The sequence below is a fragment of the Lathamus discolor genome, chromosome 2 (assembly GCF_037157495.1).
Source record: "Lathamus discolor isolate bLatDis1 chromosome 2, bLatDis1.hap1, whole genome shotgun sequence".
Lineage (NCBI taxonomy): Eukaryota > Metazoa > Chordata > Aves > Psittaciformes > Psittacidae > Lathamus > Lathamus discolor.
Window position 1 is genome coordinate 28,805,628 of NC_088885.1, and position 25,823 is coordinate 28,831,450.

At 37.1% G+C, this 25,823-nt stretch overlaps 1 protein-coding gene across 13 annotated transcripts in view; it reads right to left on the reverse strand.

Moving 5' to 3' along the window:
• Positions 1-25,823, reverse strand: part of DGKB (diacylglycerol kinase beta) — a 500,304-nt gene that overhangs the window by 302,309 nt on the left and 172,172 nt on the right. For all 13 annotated transcript variants that reach the window (XM_065666235.1, XM_065666238.1, XM_065666233.1 and 10 more), the window contains one exon: positions 23,426-23,677. In XM_065666235.1, the coding sequence (XP_065522307.1) occupies positions 23,426-23,495 (70 nt within the window). In that variant the 5' untranslated portion in view covers positions 23,496-23,677. The remainder of the gene's footprint in view (positions 1-23,425; positions 23,678-25,823) is intronic.

Below are 25,823 nucleotides of genomic sequence, written 5' to 3' on the forward strand. Positions count from 1 at the left end.
TCCTTGGGTGGTACAAGTTGTCTGGAACAGTCAGGGGCCGCTGCTTGTAGGGTTTTGTTGTTCTTCGTTCATGTTTCATAGAATCATAAAATGGTTAAGTGTTGGAAAGCACCTTAAGATCATCTAGCCCCAACCACCCTGTCACAGGCAGAGACACTTCCCACTAGATCAGGCTGCTCAGAGACCCATCCAGCCTGGCCTTGAATACTTCCAGAGAGAAGATTTCACAAGTTCCTTGGGCAGCATGTTCCAGGGCCTCACCAAACTCACAGTAAAAAATTTCTTCCTTCTATTTATTCATTGCAAGATGTAATTTCAAAGCTACATCTGCTTCTTCCATTCTTCCATGCAGCAAGGTTTTAGAAATGGTTTTACACACTTCTTGAAGCAGTAAAATTTAATGGTTATTTCCCCCTCCACCAATTTTGCTTTATGGTGTTTCTTGCAAATATTATATCTTTATAATGTTTGCTTATATGTTTCTTCCAAAGTTTCACATTAGTTTTACTCTTCCTCTTACAAAGTTTACAGGTTTATAAAGGGACAGTTCTTAACACCCTATGTACTGAAACTGTATTTGAGATATTAATTTTAGCTCTCAACATTGAAGACAACACTATTGGCATCTACCTGTGACAATTTCCTTAACATACAATATAAATGATGAGTTTTAATTTTAAATTATTAATTTTAAAACTAAAAATCCAACTCAGATTTGGTTTTGTCTTACAGGTTTCTGATCCATTAGAACACATCTATCTTCCACTTCAAGATGTGCTTACTATTTCAAAGAAATGTTATTTAAAAACATAATCTGCACTTTTGGAATCATTTTCTGTCTTGGGAGCAAAGGCTTTAAAATCTTGAACTACAAATGATTAAGGTTCCTGCACTTAATAAGGATCTTTTAATAGTAATAAAATGGTTTTCCTTTGTCTTTTCTAAATCTGATTCCTAAACTTCTGGTCTTTGTGATCACAGGCTTGTTATAGTAGAGACGAACTGCTGAAAGTGTTCACTAGAGCCTGCTCTCCCCAGGAGTCAGGGAAACAAGCCTTGACAATTCTGTTGGAATATTTTCAGTGTTTAGTAGCAATCCAAAATATCAAAAACTCCATCAAGCACTTGTTGCTACTACTGTTATTGTATGCTGCTATTTTGGCGTGCCCAAAATTCTCTGCTGCCTGATTAGTTTTGGATGTGGAGACTCCAGGATATATGTGTATATACACTGTATACATCAACATACAACGTTGCCAAGAATGTTGCCAAGCACACATTTTAGTTTACATGTACATTGAACATGTATGTTCAATTTCATGAATTCAGATTTTTGTCGTCAATAAGATATTACCTGATCTACCCTACCAAACATCTATAAAAAAAAATTGCATTAAGGTGGCCATATATAGTTTGGAAAAGAGAAGGAGAAAAAGTGTCCTCTGCATTCTATACATCTTTGGACAGCATAAGCAAGACCATTATTACATGGTATTTCATAATTGTTAAAACTGTGCTCCAGTTTACATTATCAGAAATTGCCTGAAATTTCATGACTCAATACTCATTAAAAATAAATACATTAAAAAATATTATTGCTTATATTAAGCCTCTGAATTTTGCATTTCCTTTGTACAGGGTTTTTAAGTTTGTGCATGTTTAAAGTGTTGACACTGCAACAGCAGTTCTAATTTTCAACCACTTATGCCGAGAATCTTGCCATAATTCCATTTTGGATGTAATCTTTGAGTACTTATAGTATTACAGCTGTTGAGCCTGTGGAAACATTAATATCATAGCAAGTTTAAAGTCAGTCACTGAAAAAATAATAATTGTGTTGTTCATAGGAATGAACTACTGAGTAAGACATCTGCCCAGCAGTCACAGGCTCCAAACCACTGCTTGATTACAATGGCATAGTCTGATACAGAGACCATTTCCACCGTAGTATTTACACATATAGCTACCTTAAAAAAAAAAAAAAAAAAAAAAAAAAAAGAAATTCCAGTTCCAGATCTAACTTTTAGGAAAATATTGTTCTCCTAATGCCCAGGAACTTGAAGTTTAATAAAATAAAAGCCTAATAAGAGGCTACAAATTTGTCTTAATTAATATGGAGTTTTCCTATTTCCATTACTAGAGTGAAGCAACTCAGTATTTGTATTACACCTTCACACATTAACTAAGGTTAATATATGCTTATTTATCTTAACAATTGCCATTGCAAGCTTATTCTGGGAAGTTATGGTCATTGCTCTGAGAAAGAGCTTCAAGTACTACTTCTATAAATCCAGCTGCGGAGTTCAAAACTTTTAAAAAAATGGTGTCCATCTAAGCCAGCTCTGTGCTCAAGTTCACAATCAAACAGGTTTTTTACAGCACTGCTGTACCAAGTCTTTATTTTGTTAGCATGAAATGCTTTCTCCTATTAATTAACTGTTTTAGCTCATTAATCTCTTAAAAGACTTTACAGACAATACTGACCATAACGAACGTTACCTGAGAGAGCACAAGAGAGACGTACTAGGCATGGACATCAAGGAAAAGAAAGCTTGTAAGGTCGTTTTGTGCTCCTGTAAGAGCTGTGATCGTTGTTTGATGCATCTCAAATCCTTTCCATTCCACAGCAAATACATTAGACCTGAATTCTATATCTGCCTTAGTTCAAAGAGATTTCATCTTCCACCTTTCCAATTTAATATCAAAGCTGGAACAGGACAATTCTCCACTCACTACAGGACACTTAAGGAAACAGGAAGCAAGAATAAACCTTATAATAGAGTCCACTGATAAAGGCAGCATTAAACCCTACTACCAGGACCATTTGTAACTTTATCCAGTGACATTTTAATGTTGAAAAAACAGTCCTCTGAGAGGGACACTCCAAGGAAGACTGCATTTTCATGGAAGCTTACCTAGAAAGGCAATAACATTATTCAGATAAGTAGCTCCCTCAAGCAAGTTTAGAGAGCTATCTAATCATCCCAAACAATATCTGCTTAACTATGTAATTTAAGCAGTTTAATACACATGGATTATTTGCCCTATACAGGCTTTGAAGCCAAAGGTCATTTGCTCACTTTAGCTTTATTTCTTTCTCCATTACCATTTTATGGAATTTATTCAGCTAATAAAACAAAATATATAAATTCTCAGCCATCTCTGTTCTAATCCCTCAGAAGTATGTTTAATCCTAAAATAATCCTATAATCAGTTTTCCACTGTTTCATTCCATCAATCTGTTCTTCACTACTTAATTTTTCTCCAATCCTATTCCCCAGCACAGATGTTTGATCTTTTGTGTACTACCACCAATTAGTAGCTTTTGTGTGATGGATACAGTAGTACACAGGTATCTGTGTTTCAAAACTTGTCTCTCCAGCCTTTTAAGTTTACCTCCTTGACTTTGAGGACAAAAGAGTCCCTTTGTCACAAAGTTTTATTTTAGGGAAATGCAAAACGGCCTGCTTTCAGCAAATCCGAGTCATAGGGAAGACAGACCTTTTTCCAAAAGGAATTGTCTTGAGAAATGAGTGACACGTACTACAGATGTAGACTGATTTCTGCCTTAAAACGCTGATGATGGACTGTTGGATAAATATACTAGAATGAATGAACAAAGATGCAATTATGAAATCATCATGTGGAAATTATGGAACCCAACTGACTCCTACTTCCTGGACAAGTCTAATCACTGAGTGTACAGAAAAAAAGATATGCATGATGATGTCATGAAAGAAACCTACCACCCAACAAACCAAAAACCCCACCAAATAAACTAGGCAAAATGCAGTTTATACCATATACAAATGCATATAACCTAACTGAGTGAAGGGTAAAACAGAGTTCTACAAATTATGAGTACATACATAGCAAGAGTGCTTCTTACCTGTAAGAATACCAAGGACTATGCTAAACAAGACAAAGAACTTGTTAAATAAGTACAAGACTTTCAGAGTTAAGTTTTATTAACTTGGAGTTTATTCCTAATATTTCCAATACAGTAAATCATCTTAAATGCGTTTCTAACATTCTCAAGGTTTTGAGTTTGTGGATTTGGTTTCTTTTGGCTGGTTGGTTGGTTGGTAGATTTGGGGTTTTGTTTGTTCAGTTTTTTTGTTCAGACATCAATTAGTGACCTATACTATTTATTTGGATATTTTAACCAACAGTTTGGACCAGGAGAGGAACCAGTCCCTGACTCAAGTCAAGCAGATTTTATTATTATTAAAAATATTTGATTAAAGATACTTCTATTGTTTTTGCTTTGAATACTATTGCATAACATGCTGACATCTATAAAAATCCACTGAAAATACAAAGCTATGGAGAGTGCTATAATGATGAACACAAGATTTCAGGACTTTTGCCACTGCCTAGTAGGATGGGAATCTAAAATAAAACATGGCAGTGTCTGTCTTTCTTTTAACAGTATGGCTCAGCAGATTCCACTTGGAGCAGTAACTACTGTTGTAAACATCTTTGAATTAGTTACCTTAGAGGCTTTACTAGAGGCATACAGAATACACCGGGTACCACCATCTTCTTTCGTTACTCTTCCCAGTTTTCAAAAATCCTATATTAAGGTTAGTAGACTATCATCCTTTTTACAGTTCAAACGACAGTGTAAGGCAAATGAAATTTTTCCACCTTTTTTTTTTTTTTTCCAGAATAAGAGCTTATAAACAATGACTGGAAAACCCTGGTGACAGCACACATACAACAGGATCTCTCATAATAAAACATTCCCGTTGCCTAATTTACACACCTATTAATCATTTGACTTTCTCACCTCAGTGAAATCTAAGCAGGAAAAAAAAAATTAGGAAGGAGATAAATCTGTTTACTAAAACATCTTTTCTGTCACCTATGCTTCTAATTACAAAGATATGCCCCTAAACTACATTTAAAGTCTATTCAGAAGAAAAAGATATATGTCTATTTACTGTAAGCCTAACAAACTTAACATAAGCTTATTGAAATGTTTTACGAACATGCAGCCCTAAAGTGCGGGTATTATAACAACATTAAGTTATCTAATCTAGTAGCAGAACACCAGTAACACGACTCTGGCATTCATCAACTTAATGTTGCAAGGACAAAATTAACCAAAAACACTCCCAGGTCACAGACTTCAAATTTATATCCCTTTCTAATCCATCCAATCCTACCTCAGTATGCTTACACAGGACAGGTTTGTTTATTTAATTTTATATTGTTCAGTTAAGATTAACAATGATACTCTCCAGAGCATCTAAGATCAAGACAATTTCAGCAAAGATGATCTGACAGACCAAAAGCATGCAGAAAAGCCACAAGAAGGAAAAGAGGACAAAGAGTTAATCACAAAAAAAAATATTAAAGGAACAAGACAAAGAAAAGATGCAGAAAAGGAAAGATAGGAAGAGGCAAACAAAAATTCAAAAGCAGCAAGACAAAACAGAGAAGGAAAGGAAACTTTATCCTTCTGATGATTCTGATGATCACCTTTCTCTTCTTTTTCAACTTCACACTTTTTTTTCCAAGTTGTAACTAATTTATCTTATGCAGAAAAAGTTCTCAGGAATGCTGAATCACTTACAACTCACAGAATGGTTAGGGTTGGAAAGGACCTTAAGATCATTCAGCTCCAACCCCACTGCCATGAGCAGGGACGCTCCACACTAGATGATGTCAGCCAAGGCTCTGTTCAACCTGGCTGCGAACACTGCCAGGGATGGAGCATTTGCCACTTCTTTGGGCAACCTGATCCAGTGCCTCTCCACCCTCACAGTAAAGAGCTTCTTCCTTGTATCTAACCTGAACTTCCCCTGTTTAAGTTTAAACCCATTGTCCATTGTCTTTTCACTACAGTCCCTCATCATCAACAGATGATGAGTTCCTTTCCGGCATCCTTGCACCCCCTTCAGATACCAGAAGGCTGCTATAAGGTTTCCACACAGCCTTCTCTTCTCCAGGCTGAACAGTCCCAACTTTCTCAGCCTGTCTTCTCACAGGAGGTGCTCCAGTCCCCTGATCATCCTCATGGCTCTCCTCTGGACTTGCTCCAACAGCTCCATATCCTTCTTATGTTGAGGACACCAGAACTCCACACAGTACTGCAAGTGGGGTATCACGAGAGCACGGATCGCATAGTTGTCTTTCTGGGCTATACTGCCACCTCATGTTCAGTCTCTCATCAATTAAGACCTTAATCTAAAATTATGATTTAATAATTTCCCAAGTTTCCAGAGATCTTAACTTTTTGATGATCTAAAAGGATAACTTCGTTTTCAGAATAAAGGTATTCCATTATATACTCTCTACATGAGGGGGATAAAAAAAAAAAAAAAAAAAAAAAAAAACAAAAAACAAACAAAAAAACACCAAAAACCCCTCAAAACCAACAAAACACAACAGAACAAAGAAATCAAAACAAAACAAAAAACCACTACAAATTACTATTAGAGCATTTGGAAATAAGAAATTTTATTTGCAAGCAGAAACTTAACTTCTCCCAAATTTCTGTATTCATCATTACCTCGCAGCTGAACATTCCAAATGTTCTAATAGACTGATTATTATAAGTATTTAAATACAGTAATATGTTAATAAAATAACTTGATTTAAGCAAAGAAAAAGGGACAAAAGGATGATCGTAAACAGATTCACTTAAAAACCTGGGGAACAGACTAGGTGAGAAGGAGCTACACTCCAACCCCAATGTAGTTCTATGCCAAATAAATGGAAGAGGAAACCACCTGTGAGCTTTTTGACTGAACTGCTTGTGGAGATCAGGCTTACTAGGCATAGCTTGCCTTGTTTCAGGAAAAAACGATGAAAAGGAAAGTTGGTTGATTCACTGTAAAACATCAGAAAGTCCAAAGGGGAAAAAAAAAAAAAAAAAAAAAAAAGAAAAAGAAGACTACAGTTCCTTGTTAAAGGATGGTAAAGGAAACTTTTTAGACTTTTCCCTTGCTTTTCAAGCTGGGCTTTTCCTTTCCTGTGTTATATCCTGTTTCAAAATTAGAAAAAGCAAAACATTTGAATACCTGTTGTAAAAACACTGCTCTAGTACATTTTGACCCAAGGAATCTGTTCTTCAAAAAAAAATTGGAAGACCTGCAGTGTAGGAAGTCCTTACTGCCAGGCAGCAGTAAGTGCAATGTGAAGTAAACAATATCTTATTAAAAGATCTAAGACATTTCATCTCAAATAAAAATAAACTCTAATGTCTACGAGGATAAGCTGAATAGTATGATTTTTCTTTAAGCAGTTACACCATGCTTTATTAAAGTGTATCGTATGTTTTAAAAACCACTGTACAGATAAACATAAACCAACTATAAACACAGAATTTACTGAATAATAACTATTTAGCAGGTATTTATTTAGCAGGTAACATGCTTCCCTAACAAATACAATTAACAGTAAACATAAGTTATGTCATTTTTACTTGATGTCTAGGATGATCCAAGCTGAGCTGCTCCACTCCTTCTGCAGTTCCAGCCTGACATGTTGTTCATTCTCTTCCAAGAGAAATTCTCTTAAAAGGTAAATTTTTAAGCTTGGATGGGGTCTCTGATTAGGCATGTAAGAAAACTGGTTACATTTATGCTCAAGTTTCTCCCAGAGCAATGACTTGGAGTTTTTTTAAAAGGGTTTTTTTTTTTAACATCGTCTGCACTTACAAAAATAAAGCTTATCCCAGACTGTGCATTAAAAAAAAAAAAAAAAATGACAGAGAATAATTTACTTACTAGCTTTCAATATGTATGAGATCATGGCTTCAAGATAAGTCATACAATAAAGACCCAGTCTCCTGAGGTAGTGACGCACAATCCTCTGCACCATTAAGAAATATGCCAGACTCTTGTCACAGTATCTCAAGTTTAGTGTCACTCACAGATAGCAAACCAGGGAAGCATTCATATAAATCACACTAAAATAATCTATGATTTACACCCCTTTTCTGTATCTTCTAACTTTTAAATCTGGGAAGAAAAAAAAAAAGCAAAGATAAGTATATAAATAAAATGGTCAGAATAACTTTGGACAACAAAGGAGGATAACTTTAGACAGCAAAGTAAGGGTTGAAATTTTTGAAGTTGCCTTCAGGAAACAGATCACCCAAATCAAAACCTTAAGGCAATAAGGAAATCTCTTTAATGATTTTACTTACATTTAATGTTACTTTTAAGACTGTGCAAACTATTTCCTTTCAGCGTCCAGTTCTGGGCCCCTCTGTTCAAGAAGGACAGGGAATTGCTTGAAGGAGTCCAGCGCAGAGCCACAAAGATGATTAAGGGAGTGGAACATCTCCCTTATGAGGAGAGGCTGAGGGAGCTGGGTCTCTTTAGCTTGCAAAAGAGGAGACTGAGGGGTGACCTCATCAATGTTTACAAATATGTGAAGGGTAGGTGTCAGGATGATGGAGCTAGGCTTTTTTCAGTGATATCCAGTGATAGGACAAGGGGCAATGGGTGTAAACTGGAGCATAGGAAGTTCCACGTTAACATCAGGAAGAACTTCTTTACTGTAAGAGTGACAGAGCACTGGAACAGGTTGCCCAGGGGGGTTGTGGAGTCTCCTACACTGGAGATATTCAAGGCCCGCCTGGACAAGTTCCTGTGTGATGTACTGTAGGTTACCCTGCTCTTGCAGGGGGGTTGGACTAGATGATCTTTTGAGGTCCCTTCCAACCCTTGGGATTCTGTGATTCTGTGATTCATCCTATGAAAACACCCTGATAAAATTTTAGTAGAAATTTTCTTTGTTAAAAAGAAAACCAAATGCTTTAGTAGATAACATAGTCCAATAAACCAAATATTCATATTTTTTGACAATAAGATTTAACTTCCTTTTTTTTTTCTCCCAAGTAAAATATTGAAGTATTTAATTCTGCAAGCATCCAAATGTTTCAAAAGGAACACTGCAATGTTTTGTTTCAAAAGAATTTGTTGTTTTGTGTGACTACAAATGGCACTATTATGTAAAGATACTTTGATTAGCTTGAATCAGGCACTGGAGGGATTCTAGAGCTCCTGAAATAAACTGAAAATAGACTCCAGCTGTGCTGCTGCACCAGCTAACTGCTCCCTTCTAGCTTAGCAGTCTTTACACTACATTGTGAAGTACAGCACAAGCATATTAATGCTCTGGGAAATTCCCAAACATCAGTCTTTTTATCTGTGTAAGAAGATCCAAATCAGCATCCATGACCTGTCCAGAGAGCCCCTTTTGGTTCTTTGCAGGTTCCCTGGTTCACTCACGAGCATCCATTCCCTTGCCAAACAGCATCATAAGGATGGCCTTAAGCAGAAGTGGAAAGCTGTTTCTATGGGGACTGGATATGGCACTGCTGCAAGAAGATGGTGGATATGTGGCAGGAAGACATGAATTCTGACAGGGAAGGAGTGGAAATGGGGACATCCATCTAAAATGGGTAGCAGGGGTAGTTGCTACCTCCTGCCAAGAGCATGAATAAGGAGGAGGACAGTGCAGGAAGCCAGAGCTTCTCAATAGCTCAACAAAGCAACATGGCTGCCCATGCTGGACTTGCGCTGTGTACAGAAAATACACCATTTTCCTGGTATCGGAATTCAAGTCATTCCCTGGAAACCTTCACCACAAATGCAAAAATGTGCATCATATGGAGTTAATTGTAACCACATCAAAGCTGAAAAATCAGAATGAAGGCCTTCCATTCAGCCTGCTGTGTATCCTGTGTAGGCATTGAGCACTTTACAAAGATGAAGAATTGACTTCCACTCAGTTTTTAACAGAACAGCTATAATTCATGTTGTTTAAAAGCTTGCATGCAACTCAATACTATTGCAAAACAGAAAAGCAACTACATTTTTTAGGTATTATTTCCTATCTTTCTGAGAACATATGAATTAATCCCTCCACCAGAGGAATACTGTCTATATTTTTACTCTCACCTTCTTCCCAGTTCTCTAGCTCCTCTCTTTACCCAGACCCCACATAAGCCCTTGATAATGTCATGCATACTACCTTGCTTCCCATTAAGCTTTGTTTCCTCTTTGCCTTTATTTTTATTGTATTTTATCTAAAATTTCTTCAATCTTCTTAACTGCTACTGCTTTTCACCTGTGCCTCCCCCAACAACTCATCTTTCATTCCTGATGGCTACATACTTGCAATCTTTTCATTAAAAAAAAAATAAAAAAAGCTTACAGTACCAAACCTTATCTGCCTCTTTGTTTACTCTCTCCAGGTTTGTACTTGATCTGCACCATTTTTTAAGGTAAAAAATTAATGTATTAAAAAAACACCCACAAAAAAACCCAAAAATTATTGTGTTCTTGCTATGATTAAAAATAGAGAAAGCATGATAAAATGAAATGGGATGTTTTCTTCAAAAAAATACTGATAATTAATTAAATCCATAGAGAACGGTGGTGTGTATCCTGCGCAAATTAATGTTGCTAAAATGTAATTTTTATGAGTCAGAAAGATTGAAGATAATTTTCTCATTATTTCAAATCTCCAAAAGCAGATCTGGGGACATGTTTAGTAATTTTAGATGCTATTTGCATTTCCAGACCTGCAAATGGAATCAGAGCAGAACATTTTTCATTCCCCTAAAATGACCATTAGAATTAATAGGTCAAAAAAATTACAACATAAAATTTCAAAATGCTACTAGATGCCAAGGAAAAAAGTAGTCTGAAAAATCTCGGCTCCAGTAGCAAGCTCTAAAGCTAGGTACTGACAGTCATTTAGCAAGGGCTGTGAGTACCCACTTTTACAAAGATCCATTGATCACTGAAGTTAGGAAGCATAAGCTACTAGACCTTTTACCTAAAGACTAAGCATGTATAGTGGGGGAAGAAAAACAAACAAACAAACAAACCAAGTTATTTACATGAAGAAAGCAATTTTTTTCAGAATTACATTATGTAAGAGTATTACTTACAGTAAATTGAAAGTCAGTATCAGTAAAAGTGGGAAGCGCTCCTGGTGAAAAGCTGTTTCATGAAAATTCAGACAAGACTGATATTCTGCATAACTATTAACACTAAAAACTAGTTAAGGAAAGTAATGCATATGGAAAATAATTAGAAACTGACATGAAGAAGGATTTTGTTCACCTTTTGTGAAAGGGATGAAAATGCTTCCCATTTCTTCCATCAGTTTCATTTTTACACAACAATTATTGCTTTATAAGAATTAAACAGGTGGGAGAAATGGGAAGCATTTTCACCTCTTTCACAAAAGAAGAAAGAAAATGAGGTAGAACCCACTCCTCAAAACAGAATAGGGCATTGAGATGGTGCTTATGAAAAAGACTGAGTAGGTAAACAGGCATTCAGTAAAAACAATGCAGAAATCAAATCCCCAGAGATGTTTCACTATCTATAAAACAAAGCAGATGACCAACTCTTCTAAACTAAAGCTACTTGAAAACTCTGGGTGCATGTTTCTTTCTTATTACCACTCTTTACTTTTACAAGTTAGAGGTATGGCTATGTGGTCTGTAAGCCTGGCCTAAAAACACTAGAATGCTATTACAGACAAGTTCATAGCAATACATTAGCAGTTTGAGTAAGAGGAGCATATATAAAAAACTCCCCTGCTGCTATACATAGGACTAATCTCTATAAAAACCCTAACAGCTTGCCTTAATCCCCACCTCAGAACAGTACACATGCTACTCTTTGGCACTGCAATTTGTGTAGCAGCCATCAGCAAGTGAACACAATTCCTCTATCACTGGCAGCATGATCAGCAAACCCGTATGAATAGAACTCTTGTGTATCCCTAGTTGTTCTACATGACTCCTGAGGAGGAAAACCAGAACATGACAAATTCTGCATTGGACAGAACTTTCTGTACATGTAACATTTAAGGTGAGTGTTCCAATTGAATAAAATGACACAATAATATCTTACAGGATAAATTTGAAGTACACATTAACTGGCAAGTTTAACACTTCAAAAAATGCAGTGACATGATATGTTCCCTATTATTAACCCAAGTTATTTAGAGCAGTTTGTTCAGCTTTATTCACTAGTAGCAACACAACACTGAGATCTGACTCAGTTTCAAGCTGAAGACTTTCTGTAGTGCCGAGACTATATTGCTAGTTTCCACTAAAATAATTCAATGGAGATGTGATTATAACCCATCCTGCATAATTATGCAAAATGTGGTATTGCTTTTTATGTCTAGATAGACCCTGAATAAAGATTAACATATTTGTGCCTTACAAAACTTTTCAGATGCATGCTTCAAGGGACAGGATGCTAAACTGTTGAAATGACTGGATTAATCTGGGGGGTTTTGGTTTGGTTTGGTTAGGGTGTGGGAGGGAACACAGTGTTGTTAGCCAAAGATGCTACACAGGTTTTGTGGCTAGATAACAAAATGGGAATGGAAAAAAAAAGGAGGGGAAAAAAAGAAACTCCAGTTCTTATAGAAGCTATTAATGGTAGGAAACCCATGAAATCTAAAGTATATTTATAGTTATTTTTTTTAAATGTGAGACTATGTAACTTTAAGCTCCAGTGCGTACACAGAACTGAAAGTATTTATCTTAAAAGTCTGTCTTGGAGAGTTTGCCATTTGAAGAGTCCAGTAGTCCTCCTATGTAGCCAGTCATTACACCTCTACAAGGAAGTCCTACTTTGGCACTTGCTTCTTGAAACCTAATCCAGGAAAACTTCAGTGCATGCTTTAAACACCTAGATATACTGGGAAATACTTCAGAATGTGCTTTTGCACCATTTGGGACAACTTAATTATATTTTGTCATTCTTTTTGTGATCTCAAACTCCCCAAATCCTCTTACAGCACCAATAATTTAAAATTACATCACAGTGTCATATACAGTTTGCAGATGTCATGGTCCTCTTTGGAGCTGTCACGTTAGACCATAGATGAAATAATGAGCTGTAACACAGTACGCAAAATTCATTGCATCTGAAGCAAAATATAAAAATACTGTTCTATGCTTAAATGAATTGGAAATACATCAGTATTCCTTTAACTATTAGCTAATTCCTAATTACCTAACATCTTATCTGCTAAAATAGTTTTGACTTCATGATAATTTCTGATTTATTCTAGAATAAGAGCACTCCAAAGGGAATGCAAGTTGCTTATTTCAAATTCCAGTTTGACCGCTTCTTTAGACTCACTCTCAGCCAAAATTAGCCAAGTAAGTAGTCAAAAATAATAGTACTTGTGGACATTTTCACAGATTTAAATAATAAATAATTTATAGAAAAAACTTCTACGGGGCTCTCTACAGAAGGTAAAACATTAATTTAAATCACTGTTACAAGGTAAAATTTGTTTAGTGACTAAGGTTCTAAAAGAATTCTTTTCCTTCCATCCCAGGTCATTTCTCTCAATCTCACTTTTTTTTTTTTTTTTTGGCTGTTTGTTTGGGTTGAGGTGTTTGGGATTTGGGTTGGTTTTCTTTCTTTTTTTTCTTTTTTTTTTTTTTTCTTTTTGATGACCAAACATCCAAGTGTCAAGTAAGAATTTCCAAAAATCAGTGTTTAGGTTCTGAGTTTTGTCTTGGCTCCTCTCTGCTGTTCCGATTCCTAATCTCTTTCTGAGATTTGTTTTTCTCTCTGTTTCCTTAAATCATTTAATGCATCACTATGAGTTGCAAAAATAGCACAGATTCATGAATTTTGGTCTATCAAAAGTTGTTAAGACTCCAAATTTATTTGAAGATGCTCGTTTTGTTTTCCCATGGTTTAACTTTCAATTCCCTCTCTTTTTCATTGTAGGAATTTCTATCTCATGCTGCTAAAATGGTAGTTACCATCTATCTGTAAACTTACCTGAAACTTGAGCAATGTACTTACCTTGCCACTCACTCTTTTTCTTTGCATCTCTTCAATCTGCTTTAATTATCTCTAGTATAACTTCAATAGTATCTCAAACTCTTAAAGCCTATCCAGAACTGAAATGCCTCTATTCAATAAAGCACCTGGACATGTATATAGTCTATAAACTGTCTTCCCATCCTCCTCTCGTAACTGTCTACGATTACTTCCATTTATTTCAACCTCTACAATACATAGGCTCTTATACTATATACAGTCTAGGATTTCTACCAAAGCAGTGATGCCAACAATGACTGACATAGTCTGTAATCAATCTATTCTAAAACAGGTAAAGATGCTAGATTCTGTCCCATCTTTGTAGTGAATCTCAAACATAATGTATTAAAAGTAGAAATGCGCCTCTACTAAAAATCAAACAAGCAAAAAAAAAAAAAAAAATCCACCCAAAACAACACACAAACACAAACCAACACATAAAAAAAACCACCCAAACAAATTAAACCAAAATCTGTAACAAACAAGCAACAGTTCAAAAAGCATTTCAAAGCTATTTGGTATGCCTTCATGAATGCAAACATCATCTGCTAGGTCAGTTAATTCTGGGAAACACATTCTAATGTATTTCTAATGTATTTCTATTATCACTAACCATCATTTCTCCTACAATTAATTTGAGTGTCTCAATATCGCAGATTATTTATAACCTTTCATGTTGAAAAACCCCCCAAGAATTTATATATTCAGAAACTATGCAAGAAAACATTATATTGGAATCAAAAGTTCTCAATATTCCATACTTGCTTTAATAAAATCATAAACCACACAAAATTAAGAGTTCTAAAACCAAATTAGCTATCAGTACTGTCCTCAAAAAGCCATTACATTTTGCAATGCAGCCAACAAAACTATGCAGTGACACTCCATAACACCCACTAAAAATCCTCCACAGCCACACAAAAAGCAATATAAATTTAGTGCTTGAAAAAACAATGAAAACATACATAATTATAAGCACATTTAACGTTTTTGCTACTTTTAATTGGCAGAAAACAACAGAGAGGAATGCAATGCAAGGCCCTTCGACCCCAACAAATGGCACACAGAGGGAGGCCTTCTGACACCATCAGGCAGCACTAAGTCCACTCTCAAAGAGGCTTCTGATTTTCAATTTGAATCATCAAGAGCAACCTATCTCCTGTTCTCAAGAGCAACAATGAAAGTAGCTTTGGCTCTCCTTTCCGCAAAAATCCAGGAGGGGCAGAACAGCATAAGCACTAACACTAATAATAACACATTTTTTCTTTTTAAGTGGATGAGCTGAATGAGCAGCTTTCCCCTTCTCCCTTCAGTCATACAAAGCATTGCTGGGCTGAGGGGATATACCACAAGCTACCAGTTCTTTCATTTTCAATCCTGTAAAAACAAGCAGGATCATTCTCTCTCTCTCAGAGCTCTTCTTTTTTTCCTCAGTTTGTCTGATGACTCATGGATTGTCATTATTTGAATTACACTTTCAAGCTCTTCACAAGGACTAAAAATACATGCTTTTAATGACAGCTGAGAATCTGATATAGTCACGTGGCCCTCACAATCAGTCCATTCTCCCTTCATTTTGTTTCTTCAAGGCTTGGTGAACTGTAATTCTCTGTTTGTGACAACCAGCTCATTTCCACAGCAACTAATTGAATTATTCCCCAAATCTTTATAATAGAGAATAAGCAATAGGAAGGGATGAACTCCTAAGAAACAAGAGCTTCTCACTGTTTACATGCAAATGTCCATAGAAACAACCAAATACAAAAGAAATATTAAGATACATAGAAACACAGTACATATAGCAAAGGTGTAATCAATGTTTATACATTTTACAGTATCTTACACATTCAGTAATTTTATGACCATATGCCTGATTTGTAATAACCTCAAAATGTGCCCAGTGCCAGTAACAGCTGATGCTCCAACACTGCGTGTTAACAACTGGCAGTGTTTATCTGTGCAGATTTAATCCTGGAAAGTAATCTTTATTTTTGACAGAGGAAACAGAAACCAAGGTGAGATGACGCCATTTGCCTTTCAGGATTCTAAGACAGGAAGTACTGCAGCCAGCCACCACGTACCATGGATCCCACAGACAGAGAAACTTGAGATCTAGGATTTCTATTTTGGACTTTGAAAGAACTCTTCAGATTTGCTTCTTGCAATGATATCCTTGAAAATTTAAACACACAGTTATTGGCTTTTCCCTAAAGGCTTAAAGACAATCTCTAAGGTCCCTTCAAACCCAAACCATTCTACAATTCTGTGAATTCCCTTGTATTGCAACAAAAACCTAGCATCTGGGAGACTGACTATACAAGAACCACGGATTTATCTACATGTCTAAGAGTTAACACAAGTTCTGATAACTACTGGCAGCACCAGAGCTCTGACTAACCTACCTTCCCCAGATACCTAAACAGCTGCTACACCCTCAGTAGGAAACACTGGAAACTTAGTAGTACAATCTAGAAAACCATGCGATTACCCTAAAAAAATAACACTATCCAGTATCGACACAACCAATTCAGTATCTGTATTGTATTGAACTATTCTGTTTCACTGCTCAATGAGACTGAGTAAACATTACAGTCTTCTCCAGGTGTTGTGACTGCCTTCTCTCCCCATTCTCCCAGATGAATCAGATGTGCAGGATGGTTGCAAGTAAACTACCATCTTCTAAGGGAGGACATCAAATGCTCCTGATGACAGGACACTGTCTATTCATCACACAGAAAGCATGCCCAGTGCCCCTCTATACTCAAATGATGGGTCTGTAATAACAACAGCCTCTTCTAACAGTGTTTTATCTCTGAAGTCTGGGATCAATGCAACTTGGTACTACTTAATAAGCTTCACCATTTTTTTCCTTCTCTAATTCTTCTAACATTTCTTCCATAAGAGAACATTTTGCTGGTTATAATCCTTTCATATCAGAACTCCTGAAAAAGTCAGATATTTCTAGGAGCATCCTATGTTTTGCAGACAAATAAGGATGCTCTAAACAGCAAAGTATGTCCCAGTTTTGCCACCTGATAGTCACCAATTAATATAAATTCACAATTTTCCTCTCAAAACATGTCTCCCTACAGCTGGCATAGTTTCTGATAGTCAGAAGACAGTGGAGGATCCCTGAAATTAGCTAAGTCATGAACATAATACTGTAATAAGATACTCAAAAAGTCACTCAATGTAAGTTGACTTTGTGCCATTACCGCGTACAATTCAAATAAAGTTCTAGGAAAGACATTTGTTCCTAAAAGATTGTTTTAAATTAGAATATAAAGTACCTTGAGAGGGACTAAAAGGATTCAAATGCATTTGCCTTTGTCAGCAAATAAAGTAATTCCTGAATAATTTGACAGACCCTTTAAAGGAGGTCAGCACTCTGCATTGTGCCTTTCCCTAAATAGCTTACTGTACCTTAAACAAGTTGGACATCCTTCTTCAGTATGGGCATGGAAACAGGAAATAAGTTCTGTATCCACCTGAGTATCCTACCAGACTGCTATGAGAAGGTTTCTCCTTACAGTTGTGGACAGAGTCAATATGGCACTGATTAACCTAGACAGGTTAACTGAAGAACTGACTGGCTGCTGTTTGGTAAAATCCCATCTGCTAGAGACTAAAGACTTATGCTATAGCAGGAACAGTAAACATTGTAAGTCATTAGAAAGCCCATCTCAGACATCCAGATTGTGCTTCATGACTCTATATTCATAGGCTTTTCTCCTTCAGAGATGCTCAGCTTATCATACCTATCAGACATTCTCTTCAAGTCTTCACACAGAATTCCTGAGGAAAGAAATCCACTAACTTCTGCAGCTGACATTGGTACCTAGCTCTCCATCCCCCACAACAATTTCCTCTGTAAAACTCTCTTCAGAGGTCAAGTCCCAAATACGTCTGGTTAAACAAAAAGTAAACTCACATCTTTGTATCTTTTCTTTTCTGGATTTCAGACTAACATGAGTCATAAAGTTGGATCTAATATTTTCATTAGTGCAGACTGCATATAACCACCTTCCTTTAGACAGAGTTCAGTTTTTCCTACCAATAAAACTGACTAGAACCTAAACCTATCAGGTAAAATATTTCTATCCGATTTTCTCTAAATTGTTACGACACAGGAATGTGCATGAGAAATTTAAACTCACAGTTCTCAAAAAAAAAAAATTAAAAATAAAAAAAAATACAGTGTTGTATCAATAAGCATAGTTCATCTCTTAAAAGAACTGAAGCAAGTGCCCCACCAAACCCTTGAGTGGAACACCAACTAATCTTAGAGAGATTTTTAGTCCCCAGTCACAGGCTCAGAATTAGGATTCAGACTCCATGAATTATCAACTGGCCACTTTTTCTGGCTCCTCCATCCCCAACAGGGCTTGCATGCAAAGAGGGGATCTCTCACAAGACTCATCATCCTTCTCCATGAAGTTCTCCAAGTGCATGGGTATTGAACAGGCAGCACTGGCAGACTCAATCTTTCAGCCAGTTTGACGGGCTCTAACAAAACTTTATGAGAACTTAATTTCCTCCATCTTTACCAACAGCACCAGAGACACCATACTGCTAATATCCAAAAATTGGGATAAAACTATTCCAAATAATCACCAGCAATTTTTTCTCTCCAATTTCCAAACAGCCAAAAATAGCTGGTTTTAGCAATCTGCATTCTCTGATGATGCCCATTCCCTCATTAAAATTAGCACAATTCCATGTGGCACTAGAAGCCTGGGACTTTCTGAGGGATTGTGTAATGTGGCCCATAGCTGCTGGTGACCAACTGCCACATGTATGAAGCTCCCCACAGGTTCTCATTTATACCCACTGTAAAAGAAAATCTTTTCCATCTGTGAGGGCCACAGAATCAAACTGACCCAAGAGTCTCTGACAACTTATTCTGGACCAAAAGTTTTGCTGACCTTCCTGTTTCTCTTCAAAGACCTTGTTCACAAGTTCCTCCTTCATGTTCCCCTACAAAACCCTTACACTAGTTCTTGTGGTAGCTATTGATGCCACATCAAAAGATGCTGCAGCTGCTGATGCTGTTCCTGTTCTCATAGGCATTTCAGTAGCTCTCCAACATCTATTTCTATCTTCAGGCTGTGACAGTCTGCCCAAGTTCTCCTCCACCAGCCTGGGAAAAAAAATCACTGCCAAAAGTTTTGCAAAAGTCTTTTTCAGGCTTTTTCCTCAGGACACATTTTGTTGACAAACTCAAAAGGACAACACAAAACCAAGCTATTTCCCCAGAGTGCACATGCTGCCAGAGCTCAGAGGTCTTTTCCTTTGCCTCTCTCTGCCTACTAAGGGAAGGACAGACCTTTCTTCTGTCTTTTGAAGCTTAGCTGAATCACAGAACTGTCTTGCTTTAACTGTTTCTAATCTCTTCAATATTTTCTCACTTGCTTTTGGAGAAAGATCTTCTAAGCTCCCACTAACACGATTTGGACTACAACAACTTTATTTCATGAAAAGGAGATTAAACATTCACTTAAAAAGCATTCAAAAAACTCTGCCCAAACTAATCAAAATTACCACACAAATAATAATCACAATGAAGCTATTTATATCGCTCCTCTCTAATGTCCTTGCAAGTCAAACTGCTGTTAGGAGTAGCACAGAACGATGCAGACACCTGGTACTATACAGTTTAGAAGAAACTGTCTCTGCCTGGAAAGTCCTGTGTGTACTTCACCTTATGCAGTAACATTTTTATGCAGAAAAAGGTTTTCACCTTTTCACCTTTCTTTCCCACAGCCAGAGTTGATTATAAAATCTAAAATCTAAAGGAGAAAAAAAAAAAAACAAACAAAAACACCCACAAACTTCTTTTTCCGAGTGCATGTATTTCCAATGAACCTTCAGGATTTGGTGTGGGCTAATTATTTATTGTTGTTATTGTTATTACTAATATTATATGAAAAAACACCAGTTATTTTGGTTGTTTCTTTTCACGTATTCTTCTGAGGCATTTTAAAGCCACAGAAATATCTAATGCAATCTATTTTCCACTATTGTCTCTTAAGAACAAGAGGAGAGGGGAGATTTATAATTTGATCACCAAGGACAACACAGAGGAACTGTCTTTGGAAACCACTGTTCTTCCAAAAACCACAGGTACACATACTAACTGCAAAGAGGCAAGTATTAGGAAATACGGTCTTTAAATTCACTTAAAACCACATATTTCTTCTTATTATGGATATCCCTTGGACTAATTTACTATTCATCTACTGTAAAGTTCTGAGCGTCACTTAGAAGTATTCTGTGATTAGGAACAACAGAACTCATTTTCCTTTGCTGTTCAGCTACGTCTATGGAAATCAGGGAAAGCTCGTATGTATTCAGGAAAGGAATTTTACATTCATGGTTTGTGTCCACTGAACAATCCACTTGAATAAAGCAGAGAATAACAATCATACTACAAGTATCTGATGAAGATGACAGGCCGACAAGACACATGGCAGGAACTCCTCAATGGCATACCAAGGACAGCATCTGCACACAGAGCTCGGAGCAGGCCTTGTCTGTTTAACTGTACTTGCAATAGTGACAGGCTACCATCAAGCTGACAGAAGATTAGTTAATTAATTAAAAGCAGAACTACACAGAACTGGAACAAACTGCGTTCCAGTCAGGAAGTGGAAAGCACATGTCCCTGCCACAGCAGCAGAACCCACAAAAGGAGTTTAATGGGCTTTACATAGGAAAAGATACACACACTTATTTTGGTGACTAAAAAGGAGATTTAGGCTAAATTCAGACCTCTAAGCCCAGGACAGCTGTATCTATAATGTCCACACTCACTCAGCTACAGTTCTGCACATAAAATCTAACTCTGGAAGTACTTAAGCTTATTATCTCTGCAGCCCGTATCTCAATATGGTTTGAAAATTCCTTTACATGACCAAAATTAATTGATGCAAAAAAGAAGCAGCTCATATAGCTGCCTCCTGACTTCTGTTACAGTCTCAAGGAAAGACACTTGATTTGCCTCTGAGAACCTGGGTGGAGGCATTCCTCTGCTATTCGCAGAAACCATAATCCTTGCAGATGTTACTGATTTCAGCCAAGTCAGGCAGCAACAGTCATCTTCATAAACCATGTGGAAATGAGACAGACCTACCTTCTAGTTAATGGAAAGCTCCAACTGATCTTCAACCTCAGAAGACTCAAACCCAATTTCTTCACTCCTACAAGTGTGCCCTGACTGCTATGCAGTAGAACAGTCTCGCTTACCGCCCTTTCCAATGCTGGATCAAAACTAAGCCTATCAAACCAGAAGGTGGTTTGTGCCTGTGTGGAGGGCAGTGGCTGGGGGTCACACAAGCGAAACACTATCTCAGTTCTGTAGCCAGCTTTGGTGAAGGGAATTAAGCTTGAAAAGGGAGCCCTATGAAGTTTTTTTCTGACCACCAAGCAAATATGCAAGACACTGGCAGGTGCATTTTAAAAAGAGTATTTTCTGGGTGGATAGGCACACGACATGCAGAGCATTGACTCCTCTCCTAAAATTAAATGAGCAAACTTTCTTAACCAAATTTACTCAGACTCCAAAGAGAAGCAGAAAACAAAATATAGCCAGTGCTTAAAGATTCCTAGTGGTTAGTGCAAGGCACCTCAGCACATGTGCTAAAGGTATCTGTTTTGCATCAATAATAGTAGATGCTGTGAATCATCAACACTTAGTATTTGAGCATGGCAGTGTGATACAGAGGTGTAAGTGTGACCTCTGAATTCTATCCTATGAGCTCACGTCAGTCTAATATACACCTCTGCAATAGTTTAAGAATTTCCTCTCTTTACCATTCAGTATTATTACCTTTTATTTGTGCACTAAAATGTGTGCACAATAATAGACCAGAAAAAAATTCTGTAGGTCTTACTGGTTTAAGTGCTACTACTTTTTTTCAGTCTTATCTTACTGTCAAATACCTGCTTGAATTGACTCAGTTTAATAAATAATCCCACATACATTTGTATAATGAACTTAGAAGAACAGTTTTTTTCATATTTTAGCCTGTTGCTGGGTTTGAGTGGCAAGGTTTTGGTAGTGGAGAGACTACAGAAATAGCTTCTGTGAGAAGATGCCAGTAGCTACCCATGCCAAATAGAGCAAATGCCAGCCAGCCACAACACAGCCCCACAACTAGCCAAGGCCAAGCCTACCAGCAACAGTGACAGCACCTCTGGATGCAACTGTAGCCAGAGAAAAGAATGATAATAGCAGAGAGAAACAGCTCTGCAGCCACCAAGGTCAGTGAAGAAGGAAGGGGAAGAAGTGCTGCAGTTATCCCCCATGGTAAAGACCATGGTGAGGTGGGTTGTGCCCCTGCAGTCCATGGAGGCCCACGGTGGAGTGGATATCCACCTGCAGCCCATGGAGGACCCCATGCCAGAGCAGGGGGATGCCCTAAGGAAGCTGTGACCCCATGGGAAGTTAAAACAATGTTGTAATTTAGGTAAGATTTACGAAGTGAAGTCTTTACATCAAACTGAAACTTTAACAATCATTTTTTCATTATTCTGTTAGATGACTGCACTGAAATGCAGTTAAGTATATGCTGTGATGTCACAGGCAAAAAAAAATAAAAAATATCCCAACAAGCAATCACCAGTCTTAATTTTACCTTATAAGCAAATGTCTCCAATCTAAGTCCATCTGAGCCACTTCAATCTTAGCACCTTTATCCACTTGCTGGTTGTTCTGGTGTTCCTCAACGGCCCAACTCTTGGGTACATGGGCATCTACATGGCGTACCTCCACCACCAGGTTCTACACCCGGGCAGCGATATCTTGCCACAGTGCAGCAGCCCAGATGGGTTTACCTCTGTGCTGCCAGTTGCTCTGCTTCCATCGCTGCAACCACCACCACAGGACATTTGCCACCATCCATGAGTCAGTATAGAGATAAAGTACTGGCCACTTTTCTCGTTCAGCAACGTCCAAGGCCAGCTGGATGGCTTTCACCCCGGCAAACTAACTCATGGATGGTGGCAAAATCAACAACACTCATAAATCATATGAGATTTTCTCAGTTTTAAAAAATATATGTTTAGATTACTTACCAACATGAAAACTTCCTAAATGTTCTTGACCTTTTCCAGTTCTTATCAGGCTTCATAAACAATCTCCCAAATCTAACTTTTCATATACACTATCTCATATACAGTACCCCCTAAGCACATACTTCTTGTTTCTGCTCTTTCACATGACAACTCCCTCACATTGTTTATAGTATTAGAAACACCTTCATACTGAACACCCAGATGTGCTTTCGCTGGAATCTCCAAATCCTCCCTGACTGAGAAAGCCTTCTTCAGTACAAACCCCACTCTGGTGACCTACAAATTGTTAATGATGACTTTTTTCCCTCAAAGAATGTATTTTTTTGGGTTAAAAACCATAAACATAAACCATCATTTAACTTCTTACTTGACAGTAACATCTACAGATTATTATTATTATTTTAATAATAATAAATAATAATAATAGTAATAAGAATAATAAATGCATTTGGAATATATTTAATTTTAAATTAGCCATAAACTCCCATATTTTAAAAATCACTTACATTCTGCATATTTCTGAAGCTGAGAGAACTCTCCAGGGCTCAGGTTAACCCACTTCTCCTGGCTCATCATGCTGGCAGTAAGGGTCTTCGTTAAATATCAGAAAAACATTCCCTTTGAACCAGGTGACATAAACTCCGTAAAGCTTCAGTTCTCCATGCTTGGAGGCTGGCCAGATGGCATCAGTCTATGTAGATGAAGATTTGATGCTATGAACTGCTCCCAATGTGTTGTTTCAGTGGTGAGTTACAGCACTGTCAAAAGAAAATCAAATATTAGAAGTACAAATACAACTGTTCTGATAGGACAATTGGTAACAGATAAATATTTTCTTATATACAGGTTTGCCTGAAGCAAATACTTACAGCTGTTGTCCAAATTTAGTTTTATATGTATTTCCAAATTTATTTTTAGAATTCCAAATGCTTATATGCAGCATTGATAAAGTCATTGATTCTTTATGATCAAATTGTACCTGGACACCTTGTGTGGGGATGTTTCTAATTTAGTAACAAGCACTGCAACAGTAGATATACTATTTACCATTAAACTTCGTTCCCTATGATTTTAAAACTGGATTCATGTAACTGGTTTTGTATCCAATTATGTTGTTGTACAGTGCTGCCTGTCCTTCTCAGAAGTGTTCTGAAGCTTCTAACTCCCCATATCAAAAACAAAGTGGATTCCGGAGTTTGGCAAGAAATTCACAAGAGCTCCATAAATATTAACTATTCTAACAAAACAGTAGGGGTTTGATTTCGAGAATGTCACAACATTGCTAAAGTCACCACTAAAAAGCAAATATAACTGTCAGCACCATTAGAAATTAGTCCAGGTAGAAAAAAAATATAAATATCAAACTGTGTGTGCCATTTCACCCAATTTTATGCAGTTTCTGTCTCGGTAGGACAGACTTTACAAAGGCAATGCACTACCAGCACTACTTACTGCACAACAGGTGGGATACTTTTCACCTAATTTTACCCATCTGAAAGTCAGGTACCTGAACTGAGACTGTCATCTAGAACACTCTTTAATCAGCAGAAAGAGACAGGTAGCCCAGACAGCAATTAATCCCTCCAGTTTCAACATAATCTTAAAAAGGTGATGAATTGCCTTCTTGTGGCATTTATTTTTCACTATTGATTACAGAGGTTGCACAGATGACAAGTTTAGACTAAAAAGCTAATTTTAGACCATAAGTGGAATCTTTTTATATGCCTAGCAATGTGTCATTTACAAGGGTCAAACTAGAAAAACAGCAAAAGGAAAAATGCAGACCAGAAGAGACTTACACAGTAATGGAAAGAGTGCTAAGGAGGAAGATCTTGGCAACTGGAAAAGGAGAGAAAAAGGAGTATGATGTCAGGGGTGCGGGGAAGGAAGAAAAAGAGTAGCTAGGAACAGAAGCATATGAAAAAATGATAGACAAGAGCTTTTTCATTTGGTTTGGTTTGGGGGGGGGGAGGGGTGGGTTTGGAGGTTTGGGGTTTTTTTTGTGGGTTTTTTCTTTTTCCTTTCTTATGTATGAGTACCATTCCTGGAAAAAGAAACTCAGGAAGAAAGACACCTCAGTCTCAGAGCATGCTTTCATTGCTCTCAGACCCTTGCTGGTAAATCATCTGTGCAACTCACACATCAGTGCCAGAAAAAAGGCAATTAACTACAAAAGCTAAAAGTTATATGAGTAAGAAATGCTATAATTTTGTCTTGAGAACTTCAGACTTCTGATTTATGACAAAAAATAACTATGGTCAATGAGGACACTTTAATCAAATTAGAGACATTTCATTTCTGGCACTTGATTAGATTGTATTGAAGATGGTTTTATTTCTTCAGAAAGGCCTATTTTTCGCATATTCAGATGACAACTGATTAGGTTTTATTGAAAATGTTCTCATATCTGCATAATTGATTTAACAGATCCAAAATTTTCTACCACAATTTCCTCCAATATTACTTTTTGTATTCTTAACTACATTAGCTTCATTTTCTGCAAAAGCTAACACTGCTGAATGCTGTACCGTTAGATTATCTCAATTACTTAATATGAATATTTTTGATAAGCAGCTTACCATTGCAATTGCTACTGCTAGCATGTTAACAACAGCTGTGTGCTCTAAACTGATCAATCCATTCATATGCAGTACCTGACCACTGCCTACAGTGTTGTTGTACACACATGAGCAGAGGAAACAGATGTTTTCCCATTGACTTCCCCTTCTCCAACTTCTGATCTAAATGAGCACCTCAGATATTGCTTTCCCTTTACCAGACATGCAGGCTCTGCTGCCTACAAACAGTGCTGCAAGAAAAGGTATATGACCCAAATGAGATGACAGCAATGGTAAAAATTAGTACAGGCATGGCAGTGCACAGGAAAGATGTAGTCTTCGTGTA